Raw genomic sequence first — 20,637 nt, 5'->3', positions numbered from 1 at the left:
GCAAAATATACTTCTGCAAGACTACTCAGCAAACTACTAACAGAGGCTGCCTCCCCGGAAGGGCCTGAGTGGCAATCAAGGGGCTTGTTTTATATGTGGTGTTTAATCTCCCACATAGTAAATGCATAGTAAATATTCATTGAGTGAATGCATAAATGAGAAAATAGATACATTAATGAATGAAAATGTATTTATTGATGGAATGAAACAAAATAATATTTAGGGCAAGTTGGAGTTAAGTAGTAATGAATAGCACAGACAGTTCATTCAAGAAGCTTAGCAGTTTCTAGGGGAGATTGAGGGTCAAGGGAGGTGTTGGGGGGGCTTTTATTTATCACATCATATTTTGTTTTCCAGGGTTTCCTCATACCTTGATATGTTCCCTCAATAATACCTCTTTGATCCCCATGACTTACAAACTGCGTATCCCTGGGGATGGCCTTGGCCGTAAAAGCATTTCATACTGTGAGCAGCATGTGGACTACAAAAGACTGTCTTGGACCAAGGAAGAAATATCCTCAATGAAACCAAAAGAATTCACCATCACTCCTGACTGTGGCACCATTCGCCCCCAGGGATTTGCTGCTATCAGGGTAAAGTGCATGGCCTTCCTGCACACACAGCTAAGCAGCTGAGCCTTCAAAATAGCCATGGGCCCTCATCTAGGGTTTGCTCTAGTATGTCCAGTGTCAGCAGGAGGGGGTGCCTGTCAATTTACAGGGAAACGTGGGCCTATAAGGAAATAAATCAGACACAAATACATTGGGCAAAGCAATGGGCACTGTGCCAGTGGCTTTACCTTAATCTAGATGCATTGCCTTCACCAGAAGAGTGGGTTCTAGGCATTTCTAGTGAAGCCACTGCTATCCAGACAGTACTCCCAGCGGTACTAATATAAACAGATTTCACAACTTATTGATACTTAGGTTTATCTTTCCTTCAGACTCAGATCCTTTAGATACCAATAAATAGCCACACTTATGCCAAAGATGATATCTGGTTTATTCAGCTTTGTAATCCGAATCCAGGCTTCATTCATGGTGGATGTGGATGTGATATCACTAACAGCGCCTTATCTTGAGTTCTGCAGGAAAAGCCATGAGAATTCGGCTTCCTCATCCTGAGGAGTACTCATCCTTCCATGTTTTGTCTGCAATCAGGATATTGCTTTGCCTTGGTTATCGCCTCACAGTGCCACCAGTGGAATTATTTCACCCTTAACTGTCTTCCCTCTTTTCTTTTGCTGTTGTTGTTTGTTGTTGTTGTTGCTTCCCAGATATCTCAGGAAGATTTTAAAAGACACAGCGTCTTGCTAGCAGCCTTCTGCCAAAACCACTTGTTCTTCCTTCTAGCCACAGCCCAGATACATAAACAGGAGGTTACAGTCACACTAGGATTCTCTGTTTCTTTCCAAATCAATGACTTCATCTTCACTTTATTTTTCCTTTATATTTGGAAAAGCTTTCTCCAAGCTCCAGTTTTCCCTCTTGATCTACACTTCAGCCAGGTCTGTGTGGACTCAAATTTGCATCCAGTGATTCCCTCTGCAACTGAAAACATTTTAATTAGTACCAGATGCATAATTTATAGATAGAAAAGCCTTAACCCATGCCAGAAGCTGTTTTCTAGACTTGAAACTATCTCTTCCAGTACATATAATTTTGAAGCAATTAAAAATCGTAACAAGGCTTCTGAAAGCCTAAATGTACAGCTTCACAGCATGAAATAAAAACACAGGGTAAAATGTTCTGAGCCCCCCAAGAGCCTCCCTTGACCCTCAATCTCTCCTAGCAACTGCTAAACTTCTTAAATGAATTGTCTGTGCAATTCATTACTGCTTAACTCCAACTTGCTGGAATTGGAATCTAAGTACCAATGAGTTCTGAAATCTGTTTATGGTTTGACCATGTTCTATTGTCCTCAAATAGACCTTTCTTTGGAACTTTCTATTTTCTGCTGTAATAAAGAATGTGGGATGGTGGGGGCAAGATTTTGGTAAAGCAGACTGATTTCTTACACCATTTTCTGGAACTGACATGGTTATTTCCATTTATTTTACTGTAAGATAACTTGTGCCATAGTGTTTTACTAGTATATTACATTTTCATAAATCATATAGCCCAGAGGTAGGGAACAATTTAAATTGCAGTAATTAAAGTTGGTTCGATGTTGCTCATCGTTCATGCTCTTTTTTCCCCTTATGCAGGTATGTGGCTTCTTTGACAAAACCTCCTCGGAAATGAGCAGAGCCATTGTACTAACAGCCATTTGGTTTCTACCCTGGCCTTTGAAAACACTCAGCATGCCCTGACCCCACAATGTAACTTGTTCAACTAAAAATGTAAAATGCTATATATCCATAAAGCACTTAGAAACCACCTGATCAGCATAGTCTTCCGGAGGCTCCTCTCCCCCGTGTAGAGAGAACGTGCTTTTTCGAAGACCAACTTGTCACCTTTTTCTTTCCAGGTGACATTATGCTCCAACACTGTACAGAAATACGAGCTGGCACTCGTGGTGGACGTGGAGGGCATCGGAGAAGAGGTGCTGGCGCTCTTAATTACAGCAAGGTATTGCTCCCCAGCTTGCTCTTCTCCTGAGTCGCCCCCGAGCCTCCTGTAATGGGCTGCCTCCCAGAAGGCAGCTGGCCTGCCAACCCAAGCACACTGAGTTTGTCCTGCCTTCCTGGGAAGGGAAGTTGAATCTGACATTCAAATGACAAAGCAGCAAATGTTTCTAAAGCACCTTTGGTGGAGATAAGAAGTGTGTGTGTTTTGTAGAGTTTAGGCAGAGAATCCTAAGAATAGTGAACGGGTCAGACCCTCTCTAACGGGTTTGACTTTCAAAGTATGTAACCAGAAAGGTTTTAGCAGGAAGAGGTGAAGAGCTGCTAGTTTTTATTTTCATCTTTCAACATAGTGCTCCAGAGTTATGCAATAGGAAGGTGTTGCTGTCAGTCCTGCAGTGGAAGATCCATAGAGCCAAGAGGTCCCTGCCCCGGGACACTGTTGCTGTGACTTGAATTTCAGGCTAGGAGTGGGCCCCCAAGATGAGGCTCATCTTTAACAATGTATACTCCTCAGAACCATCTCCAACTCCTCTCTCTATTTGAGAGAGGCAGCTGGGTTAAAATCCTGGCTCAGCCATTTGTTGACTGTGTCTTTTTGACCAAGCTACAGTCATTGCAGTACTGCTGATGAGGGTGGTGGTGTCATCAACTAATGATGATGTGATCCCAAATAAAATCCTGGGGCCACACTCTTCCCAAAGCAATCAGTGTCCAGATCTGGGACTTTAAGTTGTATGTATGCAAATGCTATGTATAGGAAATAGAGAAAATGACTTAGGAAAACTGATAATCATGCTAATATGTCAATCTCTGGAATTCTGATCTCTTGTGAATCTTAGGAAGACATACACTTTAAAGATGGGGCAGATGTGCTGGTTGGTGGGGAGTTAGTAACTGACACTATTTCACGTGTCTTGGGCTTGGATGAAGATAAATAGCAGTGCAGAAATAAATTAGGGTTCCCACTGTGACCTACTTAGTATTCTTTCAAGACCTATTTTTTCCTTTGTTTACAAACAGTAAAAACCCTAATGTGGTCCTTTATATGCCCAGGTTTGCCTTTGAGTCTAGTCCTGCATTTCTTGTCTATGCAGGCTTATTCAGATACTTTCTAGCCCCTTTCCCTACAGCTATCGATAGGCAATTCTAAATTAAAAAAAAAAAAGGTCTAAAGAGGCTATGAGTTTTCTACTTATATTCTGTGAACCAAGTCAAGTAGTATAAGCCCTCTCAGTCACAGTATTTCAGGTAGTAAAGGATTAGCTTTAAGAAAGTCACTGGGTCAACAGACAACTTCCATTCCAGCTAGAAATGAACACTCATGCAAAATCACAAACTTTGCGGTTAAAGAAAGGCTCTTTCATGTCCTTATTTTTGGTGTAATCTGTAGGAACTACTGACTCTTAACAGAAGAATTGCTTTTAGAACTGCAGCCTCAAGTAACTCTCTCCAGAGAGCCAGCAGTGACAGCCTGCCATGATTCTGCCACAGGCTCACTCCCTCTTACTGGGCACTTACCTGGTGCTGGGCTATGCCCTTCCAGCACCCTAAGAAGAGTTTATAATGCCAATATCAATCCCTAGAATTATCCTCATTTTACCTATGAGAGAAATGGGACTCTGAGACAGAAAGCAGCTTGCCCAAGGTTACACAGGTTGTACTTAGTAAGGTCAGTCTTTGAAGCTGGCTCTGCAAATTCAAAAGCTGGTACTCTTCACCATTGCACTATACTGAAACAATGACAAAGGGTAGGATAGACATTGAGAGTCACAGACGGCAAATAAAATCCAAGTCACCTAATAATAGACCAATGGTAAACACAGGGCTTCAACTCCCCTCTTTTCTGCATACAACCCTCCCTCCCTCTCCCCCCACCTCACCCCCGCCATGTCGGCACAGTGACAACCCCGTCACAGTGCCAGTTCTGGACCAAGCAGCCACCTGAGCCTCTGCATCCAAGACAGCTGTTCTGCATAGGAATTAGCATTATTATTGTTATTTAGATGATGTGAGCTGTCGCTAGTCCTTGGGGGGCTTTCTGACTGGTCCAAAGCGTCACAGCTAGTTAGGACCACATGCTGGTGGCATTGGCCCTGTTTGGCATGGAAACAGATTCACTACCCTAAGGATCTTGCGCCATGGGGACCCCTTGCCCAAAGAAGGCCAAATATATAAAACAATGGAAATGTGAGTCATTACCCACCAGACAGCTCTTCAAGGAGTTCTGCTTCTAGTCCTTTTTTGATTAAAAAGTGGTGACTGGGGGCCAAGAGACAGGGAAGAGAGGAGGAGAAAAGCTTTGAAAGTGACTAATGTGGTTATTAGAGAAAAACTACTATATGACACTGACAAATGTATCTCGCTTGGGGCTCTGCGTTTTCTGTATGTAAACAAGCTCTCTGTTTTGAATTGTGTGATGGGCTCCTCCGAGCAGGTGTGTTGTACCTGCCCTCCACCTGGTGAATACAGAGGTGGACTTTGGGCACTGCTTCCTGAAGTACCCGTATGAGAAAACACTCCAGCTTGCCAATCAAGATGACCTCCCAGGATTCTATGAGGTCCAGCCTCAGGTGAGTTCCTTTCTCCTTCTTCAGTATTAATTATTCTTCCATTGAGTTCCCTTGATGAGAAAGAGAAATCCCTCTGAAGTGCCACATTCCTGAACACATGACCTTAAGTAATGCTGATTTTTAACCCTTAGATAGTCTAAGGATCGGGTTATAAAGTCACAGTTGGATTGCTAGCTGCATGCCTGAGCAGCTGGAGGTGTAAATCGTTGTTAATTTCCCAGAGAAATTACCCTTGATAAACAAGGGAAAGTGTCAATTAAGCCAACATGCAGAATTGCACCTGCAAATAATTGCCTGTGAACTAACCATGCATGGGAAATGAGCTAGGAGTTTTCATTATGTCCATGGCTGTGAGTTGAATGGCATCAGTAAGTAATGCAATATTTATAAGTAGATTTGTTGGACCAGAAAGCTAGCGACAATACAGGAATAAGAAAGGAGGAATTATCTCTTCATGTTTTATGAAATGTGGCTGTCCGTATGCCACTACACCCAGCTAAGTGGGAGACTAAGGAGTTAAACAGATGGATAAACAATTTTTTAAAAATCTGTACAGATTAGAGTAATGGAAGGTTACTACTGAGATGCAGTTTACCAAGAATGCATTTGGGTATAAAAGTCAGTTATAGGAGTACAATATTCTAACTAAAATGTATGCAAAAATGTCATATGGGGGTTTATTTGGCTACAAGATCAATGGGAGTTAAAACAGCAATATGGAGGCCACAGAACTAAGGCAAGTTTAGGCTGCCGCAGAGAATTACCACCTTTAGGTAAAGGAAGGTGATAGCTGCTGGTCAGAACACAGCCAGAATTTTGTCTTCAGATGTTGTCATTGTATTTTTCTAATGGAAACTTGAAGAAGAAAAAGCACCATGTTCACAGTAACCAAAATGGCAATCCACGGCATCTGCAAATCCAATCATATGTGTGTTTAATCTGAAACAGAATAGAATTAGCTAGGATAACACAGCTACCTTTCACAAGTCATGGGGCTGTTACGTAAGAGAGAAATAGAATGGTTCTATGGGTTTCTCTGAGACAGAACTAGAAGCCAAGGGTTAGGGTGACAGGAGACAAGGTCTAACACTCAGATGCTCCACAGCAGGCCAGGCCAGCCCTGCACAGTGCATGATCATTTCAAGAACTCAGAGTGGAGTGTGCATCTGGGGTCAGGGGAAGTTGTTTCTGCACAGCAGGACTGGGCATAGGATGAGGCACTTGCCTTGGGCACAAAATTTAAGGGGAAGCCAAACACTCAAGATACTTAGTATTTCCATGCCATATTGTAAGAAATCAAAATTAATTCCAAAAAATCCATAATAAACAAGATACCAAAACCTAGGTAAAGAGATCAGTCCGACCTCAGGCTCTCATAAGGCTCGGCGGAGACTGCGGCACAGGGAGGAGTTAGACTGGGCCATGTTAGGCCAGACCAGATGCAGAGAGACTGTGGCGTACCCCAGGCAGGTGACACCTGCATGCTCTGTCTTCCTCCCCAGCAGCAGAGGCTCTGAGAAATGGTTCCCAGAGTTATATAGTAGCATTTTAAAAATTTTATTTGCGTTCTTGATGCATAAAAGCTGGTAATATGGTGCAGAACAGGGTTCTGAGTAACACAAATTGGTCAATACTGGACAGTTGTTCATTCATTCATTCATTCCTCACTTTAAAAACTGAGCATATGCTTTGGGTCAGAAAGCGGTCATGTAGAGAGGAGAGGCCCAGCTGTATGCTAAGAAGTTGTCAGCGGGACATGCAGGTGGCATGGTGCTGTCCAGTGCATGCTGTGGAAAAGGACTGCACAGGATGCTCCCTCGGGACAGAGGAAAGGTTCCCACCCTAGGGCCCTTGAGGAACAGAGGGAGAATTCAGGATGAGTGTGCCAGATGGGTTGACGGGTATGGGCGTTCTAGGAGGAGTCACCACAAGTGCAAAGGACTGGAGGTCAGAAGCAGCATCATGGATTCAGGAAACACCAGCAGCCTCTATTGATGGAGCACAAAGGGCAAGGGAGTGGGGATGATGCGTGAGGGTGCAGAGGGCCAGGTTAAGGAACTTGGAAAGTGGAAAGTGGACCTTTTCCTTTTCCTAAGGAAAATGGAAAGCTGTTGCCCTGAACTTAATTGTGTTGTGGATAATTCTGCATCTTGCTGTGCTGGGCACTTTGAATTTTGGGCCTCATGCACATCCCACTTAACCAAACTTCCTTTTGGCTGAATTGGGGTGCTCATCCCTATTTACTTGCTTGAATAATAAGACATTTCTAAAACACCTCTATGGACTCAGGAAAACACTTCAAAATAAGCAAATACGCTATTTGTTCCATGCTGTGCTGTCCTTACCCCTCTGGTTTTCTCTCCCCCAGGTGTGTGAGGAGGTGCCTACTGTGCTGTTTTCCAGCCCCACCCCCAGTGGGGTCATCTCCCCAAGCAGCACCATCCACATACCACTGGTCCTGGAGACCCAGGTCACTGGAGAACACAGATCCACGGTTTACATCTCAATCTTTGGGAGCCAGGACCCCCCTTTGGTGAGAGTCCATTTTCAGAACTGCAATTGAAATTGCTGTGCTTCTTCTCAAACATTTTGAGCTTTCTCATTTGAGGCCCACACCGTATTCACATACACCCTAGTTGCTTGGAGTTGTAGGGTTTTATGTTTTTACTCTGCAATGGTAAAATACCAGTGCTATGTGTCTTTACAGAATCTGTTTATGGCTACGTCTAACAGAAGTGGTGTTTTATAGCAATCATCCTTAAACCTAACAGGATACCAGGAGTTTCTCTCTCTCTCTCTGACACACACACACACACACACACACACACACACACACTGTCACACATGCCTGACCCCTCTCCAGTCCTTTTAAATCAGAAACTCTGAGGGGAGGAAGCCAGCACATCTGTATGGGAGCCAGCACATCTGTATTTTTAATAAGCTCCTTGGTTGTTCCTGGTGCAAAGCTGGGTTTGGGTATCATGGTTTGTCACCTGTAGGCTGGGAGATCAGTTTCCTTCACTGCTCACCTGAGCTTTTCTTGTATATTGACTTGACTCATGGCTCATATTAGCCTACTCAAGCTAATGTGCCATCAGCCTACTCAAGCTGTTAAGAGAAATAGTCTCTCTCCAAGAGGAAGAGGAAGAGGGATTCATGGAAAGCTCTCCACTGCTTAGGCTGAGTTGAAGGATAAACATCGAATCCTACAGGAGGTTGCCCAACAGGCTCTGTATTCCTAGACATGTGGTTTACTTGGGAACTAGTGATGTCACCTTACATTTCTTTGATGTGACTCTGATTGCTTAGACAGCGTAAAACACTAGGATTTTGCTTTTATCTCTTCCATATAAGATGCCGTAAATAAGCCACTTAACTTATAAAGCAGCATCACCAAGGCAGGCCAACCCCAAAACATGCCACCAGTTCAGGTCCCCCACGAGGCTCACTGTGCTGCTGTCCTACCCCCCTGCACAGATGCAGCCCATGAGAGGGTAGCTTGCTGAGCAGCCGGAACTTTGTGAAAGAAAAGGGCCACCTTCCTCAGGCAGACACAGTGCCTGGCTCCGGGGGCAGGAAGAAGAGAGTAGAGCAAAGTGGATTTCAATCTCCAACCCTCACAACTATGTGCAGTGGCCCTGCCCTGCCACACCACTTGTAAAGCAACAGAACTGGAACTCAAACCCAGCCACATCTGACTTTGAAGTGCTGACCCTTAACTCCGTACTAAGTGTCGTTGAGGCTGGAGTGCTGTGTGGGATGGAGGGGACCCAGATTCTGGTTTCCCCTCAATGCATGGCTCTGGGCTGACCTGGGGAAGCTGCTCATTCTTTCCGGGGAGGAAATCCAGGCTGGATTCACAGGTCTGACCAGCATGGCCCTTGCTGTGTTCCCGAGACCACAGCACACCAGTGGGAAGGGGTGCCAGTTCTCATAAGCATCCTCTTTTGCCCTTGCTTTTTGTTGAAGGAATGGCTAAAAGTGGCTAGCCATTTCCAGCTGTTCCTGTGTTCTTTCTCTCTGGCGGAACTCAGGTATGTCACTTAAAGAGCGCTGGAGAAGGCCCAGTTATCTACGTCCATCCCAATCAAGTGGACTTCGGGAATATCTACGTCCTAAAAGACTCTTCCAGGATTCTCAACCTATGCAACCAGTCCTTCATTCCCGCATTTTTCCAGGCACACATGGTAAGTCATGGGACATGATGAAACACAGCTTTGGCTTATAGGCAATGGCCCTATTTTTGCAACATGTCTTTGAAAATGATCACCAGAAGCAGAGATTTGCATGGTTATGTTGTTGTATTAAACCACATCATTCCCATCCCCAATTCTTCTTTATTATAATAAGTTAACATAATAATGTATGCATCAATTAATAATTTTGTTGATTAAGGGACGCCTTAGCTCAAGGGATGCCTATTATAATACTTTTTGTTGATTAAGAAACACAGTGTGCATGTCTTTTGGTAAACAGGCAAGTACAGTCAATAGAATCCCAGTTCAGGAAGATGCTTCGGAGGTCAACAAACTCCCCTACTGAACTGTACCTAAGCCCAGCCCCAGCCCTCAAAAAAACACTTTTTAGATGTCTCTTTAACTAAAAGTGCTCCCTTTAATTTGAGTCCTTTTGGCTATACATATGTTGGTGTGTTTATTCTATTTTTTTCCTCTCTTCCTTCTAGCAATATTTTAAGGTAGTTTGTGAGGATGTATGAAATACAGGAGAGTATTCACCAAAAACAGAAATTAAAGTGAACAGCAAAGACAGATACAAAATAGATGTAAAATGGTTTTAGAAATGGATTTGTCTCATTTCTATGTACAGTTGACCCTTGAACAATGTGAGGATTAGGGACACCAAACCCCCACGCAGTTGAAAATTCACATATAACTTTTTTTTAAACTTTTATTTTAGTTTCAGGGGGTACATGTGCAGGTTTGTTACACAGGTAAATTGTATGTCACAGGTTTCGTGTGCAGATTATTTTATCACACAGGTAATAAGCATAGTATCCAATAGGTAGTTTTTATATTCTCTCTTCCTCCCATCCTTCACCCTCAAGTAGGCCCCAGTGTCTCTTGTTCCCTTCTTTGTGTGACATTTGGTTTTCTGTTCCTGTGTTAATTTGCTTGGGATAATGGCCTCCAGCTCCATCCATGTTGCTGCAAAGGACATGATTTCATTCCAGACACATAGACCAATGCAACGGAATAGAGAGCCCAGAAATAATGCCACACAGCTTACAACCATCTTATCTTTGACAAAGTTGACAAAAGCAGTGGGGAAAATATTCTCTAGTCAATAAATGGCATTTGCATAACTGGCTAGTCATATGCAGGAGATTGAAACTAGACCCCTTCCTCACACCATATGCAAAAATAAGATGGATGAAAGACTTACATGTAAAACCTAAAACTATAAAAATGCTGGAAGATAACCTAGAAAATACCATTCTGCACATGGACCCTAGCAAAGATTTTATGACAAAGATTCTAAAAGCAATTACAACAAAAACAAAAATTGACAAATGGGTCCTAATTAAACTAAAGAGCTCTAGCACAGCAAAAGAAACATACAACTTTTGACCTCTCAAAAACTTATCTGCTAACAGCCTACTGTTGACCAGAAGCCTTTCCAATAACAGTCGATTAACACATATTTTCTATGTTATATGTATCACATACTGTATCTTACAATAAAGTAAGCTAGAGAAAAGAAATGTTATTAAGAAAATCATAAGGAAGCAAAAACATACTTAGTCATTAAGTGCAGGTAATCATCGTAAAGATCTTCATCCTCATCATCTTCACATTAAGTAGGCTGAGGAGGAGGAGGGAGAGAAGGGGTTGATCTTACTGTCCCATCGGTGGCAAAGGTGGAAGAAAATCCACATAAAAGTGGACTGATGCAGTTCAAACTCATGTTGTTCAAGGGTCAACTGTATTTCATAATGACATTTAGACCTGCTAGTCTTCTATAAGCTAATTTTTATTTTATTTTTGCACAAGAACAGACATGAAATGGTGGGGGTTTTGTAGAGTTTAGGAATTTCTAATTCAATAATTGAAAGTATTCTTGATTTTAGAAATAGTTTTCTAAATTTAAATGTAAAATGTTTAATTATATAGCCCTCTGCCTATCGTCAAATTATTGCATTTGGATGAGAACTAACATTTAGTTTCAGCATTTGTCAGATATTTCTGAATAATCAAGTATTATTAATTTCATAAAATTTAAGGAATGGCATTTTCTGCTGACTTGTGACAGCTCACCAGAGACATTGGTCCCAGTTAGCAGCCATTTATCATCATTATTTATTTTTATTATCATTTATCTTTACTCATTATGAAGGCAGCCACATTCACATATGGTCACTGGTCTTTTTAATAGAGGTTTTCACACAACTCCAATCGTGCTCTAGCACTGTGTGGATCTCATGTAAAGAATATTGTTTCATAATGTTTAAAGAAAAATCCTATAGAAAAGACATTTTTACTAGTCTTTATCCAATTAGTTAATTGATGTGTTTGGTAGAAAGCACAGGGTACTGCTTAGGAAGTGTTGCTTCCTGGTTTAGTACCGAGTTGATGCTGGGAGAGGAAGAGTCAATCTCTGTCCAGTGAGCCGAGATCATACCACTGCACTCCAGCCTGGGTGACAGAGCGAAACTCCATCTCAAAAAAAAAACAAAAGAAGAAAAGAAAAGTGGTTTCAACTTCAGGTAGTTCTCATAGGGGAAAATTAAACTCTTATTTCAGCTGAGATTTTTGTTGGATGTCCTAGAAATATGATATGTATTAACGTTACAAAAATTGAACTATGCTAATTTGAAATTAACTACAGTGGAAGGAAACTGAAAAATTTCAAATTGATGTACAGTACCAAACCTTCAAATGCATTCTTACAGGAATTACTAAGCATTAGGAGAGAGCTTCAATTAATAGTTTATTCCCCAAGCCTATTACAAATTCAGGTGCTGGAAGGTCTTCTCTTTTCTTGTTGGATGCTGTGACAGGAGGGGCCATTCTCTGTCCTCTTTTGGCCATAGGGTGAATGTCAGCCCTTCACAGATGTGGCACTCACTGTCAGCCATCTGTCACACTCAGCCTCATGTGCGGCCACACAGCACAGCACCACTGTGATTAGATTTACCCTTCGCAAGAAATATCTGTTTGTTATCAGGCAGAGGGGTCAGGAGATGGGAAGCCGAAGCCTACCTCCACAGTGATATTGGAAGATAAATGACACTTAGAGCAATTTGGAATTCCTCAGAAACAAATACTATACAAAAAAATGATTTTTAAAAACACCTGGGACCTCTTCATATAGTATGGAATGAAGAAACAGTGAAGATTATATTTTTTATATTCTATTAAAACTTAATTTATATTCAGTGTAAAAAAAGTTGATTAGTACAAGGAAGAATGTGCTGTGACCTGGAGCAGTAGACTCTCCTTTGCTTTGGAATGCCTGCGCCTGGAATATCAGCCTCCACCAACAGTTCCCAGCAGGCCGACTTCTTTGGAACAATCAAATAAGGCACCTCTGGTTTGAAGGAGTAAAAAAAAAAAAAAAAAATCTCAGAATGTGGGAACAGAGAATGGAAAGGCCCTGTTGGCAGGAGAATGCGCGCTCTGCTTGTATGCAGGGAGCTCTATCAGGAAGAGAGACTTTCCCCTCCCTATGAGCAGCGGAAATAAGGGTGAGGATGCAGCAGTGCCCCAGGGCCCTAGGGACCTCAGCACTGGGCTGGAGGACAGATGCCTCCTTTAATGGGTGCCCCTTGCTAGGCAGAGGAAGTGCCTTGCTCGGCACTTGTTTGGAAGCATCTGGAATCATTTTCTTTTTGCTCTTGGCTCTAATTCAGCCTTGGCTACCTTTAGCTCAAACCTTGGGTCCAGATGTCAGTGACACCTTGGGACTCAGATGGCACCAAGACATCTTTGTAGTGGCCTTCTGCCTCCGTGATCTGCAGAGAAAGGCCATTGTAATGAGATACTTAGAATTCCTGGATCCAGGAAACAGGAATTCAGATGCCTCATCCAAGCATGGTTCTTTTAAAACATTTATTTTTCTTCATCACTTGCCACAGCCGTACACAGTGATATGGCAGCAAGGGAGAATTATTGGGCTTTCAAAGCTCCTTCAGACCCTCAGCCACTGGGTTATTTCCTCATTTAAATAGGAACCCCCTTTCTGTATGTATTTGTTGATGTGTCTGTCTCCTTTAAATGACAGTAGTCTCTGCACTGACTTTCCAGCACGTAGCAGCTGGCTTCACAATTATAATGATGGCAATATGGTGACACTAAGTTAATTCTGACTAACATCTATTTCATTCTATTTGCCACTTTATATACAGTATTTCATTTTCTACAATTCTGTGAGAAAATACTGTTATTATTCCCATTTTAACTAGGTAGAAATAGGTTAAGTTAATTGCCACAACTTGTAAGTGGCAGGCCTGGTTCTGGCCCCACTGGTCTGACTTTCAAATTCCTTCTCTTTTCCTCTGCGCTAATGAACTGCCTAACTTTACCCCAGCAGTGATTATGAAAATGGACTTGGAAATGGTGAAAGGAGCACGGTTTCATGTTCATAAATGACCCTTTAAGGTAGACACACCTAGAGGAGTAGGATTTGTTAAAAGGGCAGGAGAAGAAATTAAGGAGTATTTCTGAAGTACAGAAAATGACTGGATATACTTCATTTTATGCAGAGGGGTGTTGAAATGTACATATATAAATTATCTCCACAATGCCATTTTTCCGCCAACCAAAATGCCTTCAATTGTATATCTGAAATAAAGACACACAATTTACTTTTTCACTTTCTTTTTTATCCTTTGTAGTATAACATAGAGCATTTAGTTATGTATGTAAATGTGTGTAAAAATTCTTCACTACTACAGCTAGTAGAAGTTTAAAATTCAAAGTTGTGTCCCTTACTTTAACAAAAGAAATAGACAAACAGAAAGAAATTGGCTGGCAGGCATTTAACATCAAGGGAGATTGTCAGTGCTGGACTCTATCCATTTTCAGAGAGAGTGAAAATTGTGGCTATTACCGGAGAGCTCCTTTTAAACTTCTTATAGCAACTGGTCCTTAGAAAACTGCAGCTATGCCTTGTACACTGCATCACCCCTGCATACCGGGGCTCACTGTAGATCTGGAACTCTGTCTTCTCCTTGGGGAATTGACTGTATTAGAAGATTCCATGCTACAGACATTTCTAATAGACAAACAATATGACTCCAGGGCCTTTTGACAGATGACATCATTAAGCTATTCCACCCCACAATGTGTGTGAAGAGGAGATAGAATGGGCTGTTTCTCAGGCTTCAATGAGTAGATTAGCTCTGCCCTCTAAATTGTTACATCTGTGGAGGGAAATGATGAGGAAAAAGGCATAAAGAAAAAGGAAAGAAATGTGCATGAATCAGACAGCAACTACAGTTGTTAAGCCTCTTTATATTCTTTTTGTTTCTGATGGATTTTACAAAATAGTAGCTTTGTTTCCTAAGATGAATTTACAATATACTATTTAGTTTTTAGCTCACAGCCCAACTCTTGTGTTAATGTGATTCATGCCTAGCACGTGCTGTGTTCTCAACACATACCCACTACCCTTAAGGTTTGCAGTGTCCTCATTCAGCAGATCAGATAACCGAGATTCTCTTGGTTAAGAGAACTGGCCAAGGTTGCATGATAAAAGTCAGCCATCACTCAGCTTCTCTACATTTTAGTCTATTTTCTGTCTGTTCTACCATAGAAGTATTTAATTCTGGAGGTCAGACACTATGTATATGAAACATATTTTAATACAGAAAAAAATCAAGAGATATACTTGATACAAAAATTAACACGTTAATCTTTCCCCACATTTATTTACCTCAGATCCTTTACTTAAAGAAATCATATATTAATGTTAATGTCTATGGAGTTCCATAGATTCTCCTTGCCAGTCCTATGTCCTTTCTCTCTGCCCATAGGCAACCGTATCATGAATTTGATGTGTGTCCAAACCATGTTTTTATATTTATTACATAATATATATTATATGCATTCATAAATACTATATTGTGGCATTTTGTTGCTTCTAAAATGTATATAAATCATATCACTGTATGTGACATTCTGCAACTTATTTTTCAGGCTCAAAATTATGTTTCCAATGTCTATCCATGTTAATGCCTATAAATCTAGTTATTTCATTTTAATTGCTGTGGATACTCCATTTACCATTTATTATGTTTATTTCTTTGCCTACTTGTTGACAATTGGGTTATTATAACAATGCTGCAGTGAACAGAATACTTGTCTCCTTGTGTACATAGGCAAGAGTTTTTGGGTATATACAAATAGGGAGTATATCTAGGAGTGGAATTTGTTGACTCTTCAGATAGGTACATTTTCAACCTCATTAGATGTTGCCAAATTACTCTCCAAAGTGATTATATCAATGTGCCCTTCCAGGAGTGTTTGAGGTATCTATTTATGTAGTGGCTAAAACTTAGTATGGTCCAACTCAAGTTCTTGCCAGTCTGATCATGAAATGATATCTTATTGTAGTTTTAATTTATATATCCCTTATTACTGTTGAGATTGAGAATTTTCATTCAGGTGTCCTCTTCTGTCAATTATCTATTATCAATTATTTATTTATAGATGTTATATATTGTGGATACTAGCCCTTTCTTTGTAATGAAGTTTTGGATTTTTTAAAGATGTTTTTAGTTTTGATGTCAATTTTATGAATCATTTTCTTCACTGTATCCATTTTCTTTCTTTCTTTCCTTCTTTCTCTTTCTTTCTTTGTTTCGTTCTTTTCTTACTGTCTTTTTTTTCAGGTTCTTACTCTGTCACCCAGGCTGGAGTGCAGTGGCACAATCACAGCTCACTGCAGCCTTCCACCTCCCAGGTTCAAACCATCCTCCCACCTCAGCCACCAAGTAGCTGGGACTACAGGCACACGCCACCATGCCCTGCTAAGTTTTGTAATTTTTGTAGAGATGGGGTTTCACCATGTTGCCTAGGCTGGTCTCAAACTCTTGGGTTCAAGTAATCCACCCGCCTCAGCCAGTGCTGGGATTACACGTGTGAGCCACTGCGGCCAGCCATAATTGTTTTCTGTGTATGGTTTAGGAAATCAATCCCTGTCCTTCTATTTGAATAGGTTTAGACTCCTATTTTTCATGTCTTTAATCCAGCTAAGTTTATTTTTTTATCTAATGCAAGTAAAGTCTATTTTTTTCATGAAGAAAGCCATTCGTCCTATCACCAGTTCTTGCATACTCTTTCCTTTTTTCATGCATTGATATTGCTTCCTCTGTTATACTTCAGACTTAATATGTGCCTAGGTGGGTTTCTGAGCTTTCTGTTATATTCCATTTATCTATCTCAGTGTCACTACCCTTACTGTCTTAAAAGCTACAGCTTAATGATAACAATAACACTTGTTATGTATCAGGCACTGTTCTAAGTCCTTTTGTATGTATTATTTTACATGATCCTCAACAACTTGATTAGGTAGATTTTATTATTATGTCTATTTTACCAATGTGGAAAATGAGGCACAGGGATGATAAATAAGTAGCTCAAATTTGCATACCTAGAAAATAAACACTGGAGCTTTACTATGAATATCTACTGGGATTTCTTTTATATCCTTTAATTAAGGCTTATAATTTTCTTCATAAAGGTCTTACACTTCCTTTGTCATCTCTCCTAAGTTCCTTTTGGTGAATGGTACCTTTTTGCATTGAATTTTCTAACTAGATAATAATTTATAGGAGCACTATTGAATTTTCTTGTATCAGCTTTCAATTTTGCCACACCTCTTCATTAATTCTGTTCGTAGACTTTTATCTGCAAGCTTCCTTTTCAATCCTTAATTCTTTGCTGCTTTTTCCTGACTCATTGCATTAGATAGGCTTTTCAATGCAATGCTGAATAGTAGAGGTTAGAGTAGACGCTCTGTCTTATTCCTCACATTAATGAAAAAGCCTCAAATGTTTCTTTTTTTTGATTTTTTTTTTTTTTTTTTTTGAGACAGAGTCTCGCTCTGTCGCCCAGGCTGGAGTGCAGTAGCGTGATCTCAGCTCACTGCAAGCTCCGCCTCCTGGGTTCATGCCATTCTCCTGCCTCAGCCTCCCGAGTAGCTGGGACTACAGGCACCTGCCACCACGTCCGGCTAATATTTTGTATTTTTAGTAGAGACGGGGTCTCACCGTGTGAGCCAGGATGGTCTCGATCTCCTGACCTCATGGTCCATCTGCCTTGGCCTCCCAAAGTGCTGGGATTACAGGTGTGAGCCACTGCGCCCGGCCAAATGTTTCATTTTAAGCATAACATCTCTTATAGGTTTTTGGTAAATGCCTATGTCACATTAAGAAAGTTCTAATCCTTTCTTATTTGTTATCATTAACACGTGCTGAAATGTAATGCATTTGCTGTATCTATCCAGATGATTATATGATTTTTTTCCTTATCTGTTAATATAACAAATTAAATTAACAGATTCTCTGGTTGTGAATCACTTTTACATTCCTAGGATGAATCCAACCAATTATAATATACTATTATTTGAGTATGCTGTTGATATGATTGCTATCATATTATATTTTTGCATTTGTTGTTTTACTTTTTTTTATGTTGCATTTCTCTGGTTTTGATACCAAAAATACTGCATTCTTAGAATGTGAGTTATCCTTACCTCTTTTTTTAATCCTTGGAAAAGATCTTATATAATCATTATATAAAGTAGGATCTATTGCTTAATGACAAAACCATTTAGTCTCAGGATCGTGGTGTGTCTATGGATGTTAGGAGATGCATGGAAATGTATGGAAATTGTAACTAATGAATCATTTTCTATAATGACTATTCAGATTTAAATTTTTCTAGAATTTTTAATTTTATCAAAGTTTGCAAATGTATTGGTAAAAAATTATTCCAAATATTGTCTTATGATTTTAAATGCTAAAAAACATGGAGAAAACTTAAATGCATATTACTAACTGAAAGAAGCCAACCTGAAAAGGCTGCATATGTATGATTCCAATTGTATGACGTTCTAGAAAAGGCAAAACTATGGAGACAGTAAAAAGATCAGTGGTTGCCAGGGATTAGTGCGAGGGATGGATAAATAGGCAGAGCACAGAGGAATTTTTGGGATATGAGTCCATTCTGTATCACTCACTAGTTACCAAAATAGTTGGTTGATTTTTTTTGTTTTATTTCTTGTATTTCTGTGCTTTTTTGTGGTTATGTTTCTTTCTACTAAATTATGTCTTTCTAATGCTAGAGATCCGTAGTTTACGATGCTTAGTTTAGCTGAGCATATGATTCTATTTGATGGTTTTTCTCTTTTCTTTCAACTCTTTGAAGATTGACCTCTGGCATTAATTGTTGGTGATAAAAATTTTGCTGTTAGTCTGATTATTGTTCCTTTATAAGTAACTTGTCTTTTCTCACTAGTTGCTCTTAAGACTATGTTTTTATCCTTGATTTTCTTAATTTTTCTCTTTAATATATCAGAGGATTTGAGCCTTAAATTCTGGAATGTCTCAGCCATTATCTCTTCAAATGTTTCTTCTCTGACATTCTTTCTGTTACCTTCATTAAGAAAACACACACACACACACACACACACACACACACACATACACCCCAACCAGTGTGTGTATATTATATATATATTATATATATATTCTTGTACTATCCTACATGTCTGTTTTTATTTTACTTCTCATATATATTTTTCACCTCTTCCTCTGTTGCCTCTTCAGTATGTTTCAATTTGCAAATTCTGTCTGATTTTGGCAAGTCTAAAGTTTATTCCATCTATTTACATTGGCAGTTTAATTTTAATGACTATATTTTTCAATTCCAAGATTTGTAATTGGTTATAGCCGCTTATTCTTGAGTCTTATCTCACTGCTATGGTTTCACAATCTTTGTTTTATGTATATTCTCCTATTCTGTATCTCTTTAAGAATCTCGGGTGCATTTTCTAATCAATTTCAGTTTGCACTATTGATTGTTCCAGAATAAATTCATTACCTGATTGTTTGCAGCTGTTCTTCTGAGCATTTGGAATTTTAAATTATAAATCAATCTGATATGGGGGATGTTTCTTTCTCCTTCTCAGTGCTCACACCTTCTTTTCTAGCATTTTTACATTTGCCTTCAGCCTAGACAGTGACCACTAATTCAGAATCAAATTTGGGCTTCTCCTCCCATGGGGATGTTGGAGAAATCACAGATTCAGTCACTGCAGTGGCCAGTGGCTTGGCCTCAGGTTTGTCTACATAGCAGTCTCTACTTTAACACCACCACGTCCACCACCACTGGCACAGTCTGTGTATAAGGTATAGCTTCAGGAACATCACAACTTTGTTCAGCCTTCTTTCAAATCCCGGGAGGCTGTCTTAGCAGGGGACATTAGGCCTCATTCCTTGCTTCCTGCAGGATCATTTTCGTTCCTGTTTTTCTTTCTCAAGCTGCCTCTACTGGTTTCAGAACCTAGAGCCCAGTAGGTCTGTAGGTTCAGGCCTCTCTATTGTTTCTGTTCTACTTGTGGCCCATATGATGTTTATCTTGGTTTGGAGTAAAGCTATACCTAGTTTTTCATTTTTTCAAAATTGCGCCTCTTTTTCTACGTAAGGGACATGTTTTAAAGCTTCAACTCGTTGATTTATAGTCAGCCCTCTTAACTACTTTTTAGTGTTTTGGGTATTATCACATGAACACTTACAAAAGGATGGTAAAATGTGTTTTCAGTTGGCATAAGAGAGCAGAGTTCTTAACTTTTACTTTAGATTCAGGGGTGCATGTGCAGGTTCGTTATATAGGAAAATTATGTGTCGTGGGGATTTGGTGTACAGATTATTTTGTCACCCAGGTAATAAAATAATACCCAATAGATAGTTTTTTGACCTTCTCTCTCCTTCCACCCTCCACCTCAAGTAGGTTCCAGAATCTTTTGTTCCCTTCTTTGTGTCCATGCGTACTCAATGTTTAGCTCCCACTTACATGTGGTATTTGGTTTTCTGTTCCTACATTTTTTATCTTTGCGTTAATAGTGAAACATCTATAAAAGAAACTCACATGCATATCAAAACAGTGAGATAGCATCTCACCCCAGTTAGGATGTCTATTATTAAAAGGACAAAAAACAGCAAATACTGGCAATAATGCTGAGAAAAGTGAGCTTTTATCCACTGTTAGTAGGAATATAAATTAGTACAGCTACTATTGAAAATAATATGGAGACTGCTCAAAAAAGTAAAAATAGAACTATCCTATCATCCAGCAGTCCCACTATTGGGTACTTATCCACAGGGAAGGAGATCAGTGTTGTAGAGATGGCTGCACCCACATTCTTACTGCAGCACTACTCACAAAAGCCAAGATGTGGAACCAACCTAAGTGTCCATCAACAGATGAATGGATAAAGAAAATATGATATATATATACAGTATAATACTACTCA

General features: G+C 40.1%; 1 protein-coding gene across 4 annotated transcripts in view; it reads left to right on the top strand.

Annotated features, from left to right (window-relative positions):
• The window catches only part of HYDIN (HYDIN axonemal central pair apparatus protein), a 421,455-nt gene that overhangs the window by 162,185 nt on the left and 238,633 nt on the right, over positions 1 to 20,637 (top strand). For all 4 annotated transcript variants that reach the window (XM_055366388.2, XM_055366390.1, XM_055366389.2 and 1 more), the window contains exons 14-18: positions 358 to 593; positions 2,470 to 2,570; positions 5,004 to 5,139; positions 7,508 to 7,672; positions 9,174 to 9,326. In XM_055366388.2, the coding sequence (XP_055222363.2) occupies positions 358 to 593; positions 2,470 to 2,570; positions 5,004 to 5,139; positions 7,508 to 7,672; positions 9,174 to 9,326 (791 nt within the window). The remainder of the gene's footprint in view (positions 1 to 357; positions 594 to 2,469; positions 2,571 to 5,003; positions 5,140 to 7,507; positions 7,673 to 9,173; positions 9,327 to 20,637) is intronic.

This window comes from Gorilla gorilla, chromosome 18, assembly GCF_029281585.2.
Source record: "Gorilla gorilla gorilla isolate KB3781 chromosome 18, NHGRI_mGorGor1-v2.1_pri, whole genome shotgun sequence".
Classification (NCBI taxonomy): Eukaryota; Metazoa; Chordata; class Mammalia; order Primates; family Hominidae; genus Gorilla; species Gorilla gorilla.
The sequence above is the reverse complement of the archived record's forward strand: the minus strand, read 5'-3'. Positions and strand labels throughout refer to the sequence as shown.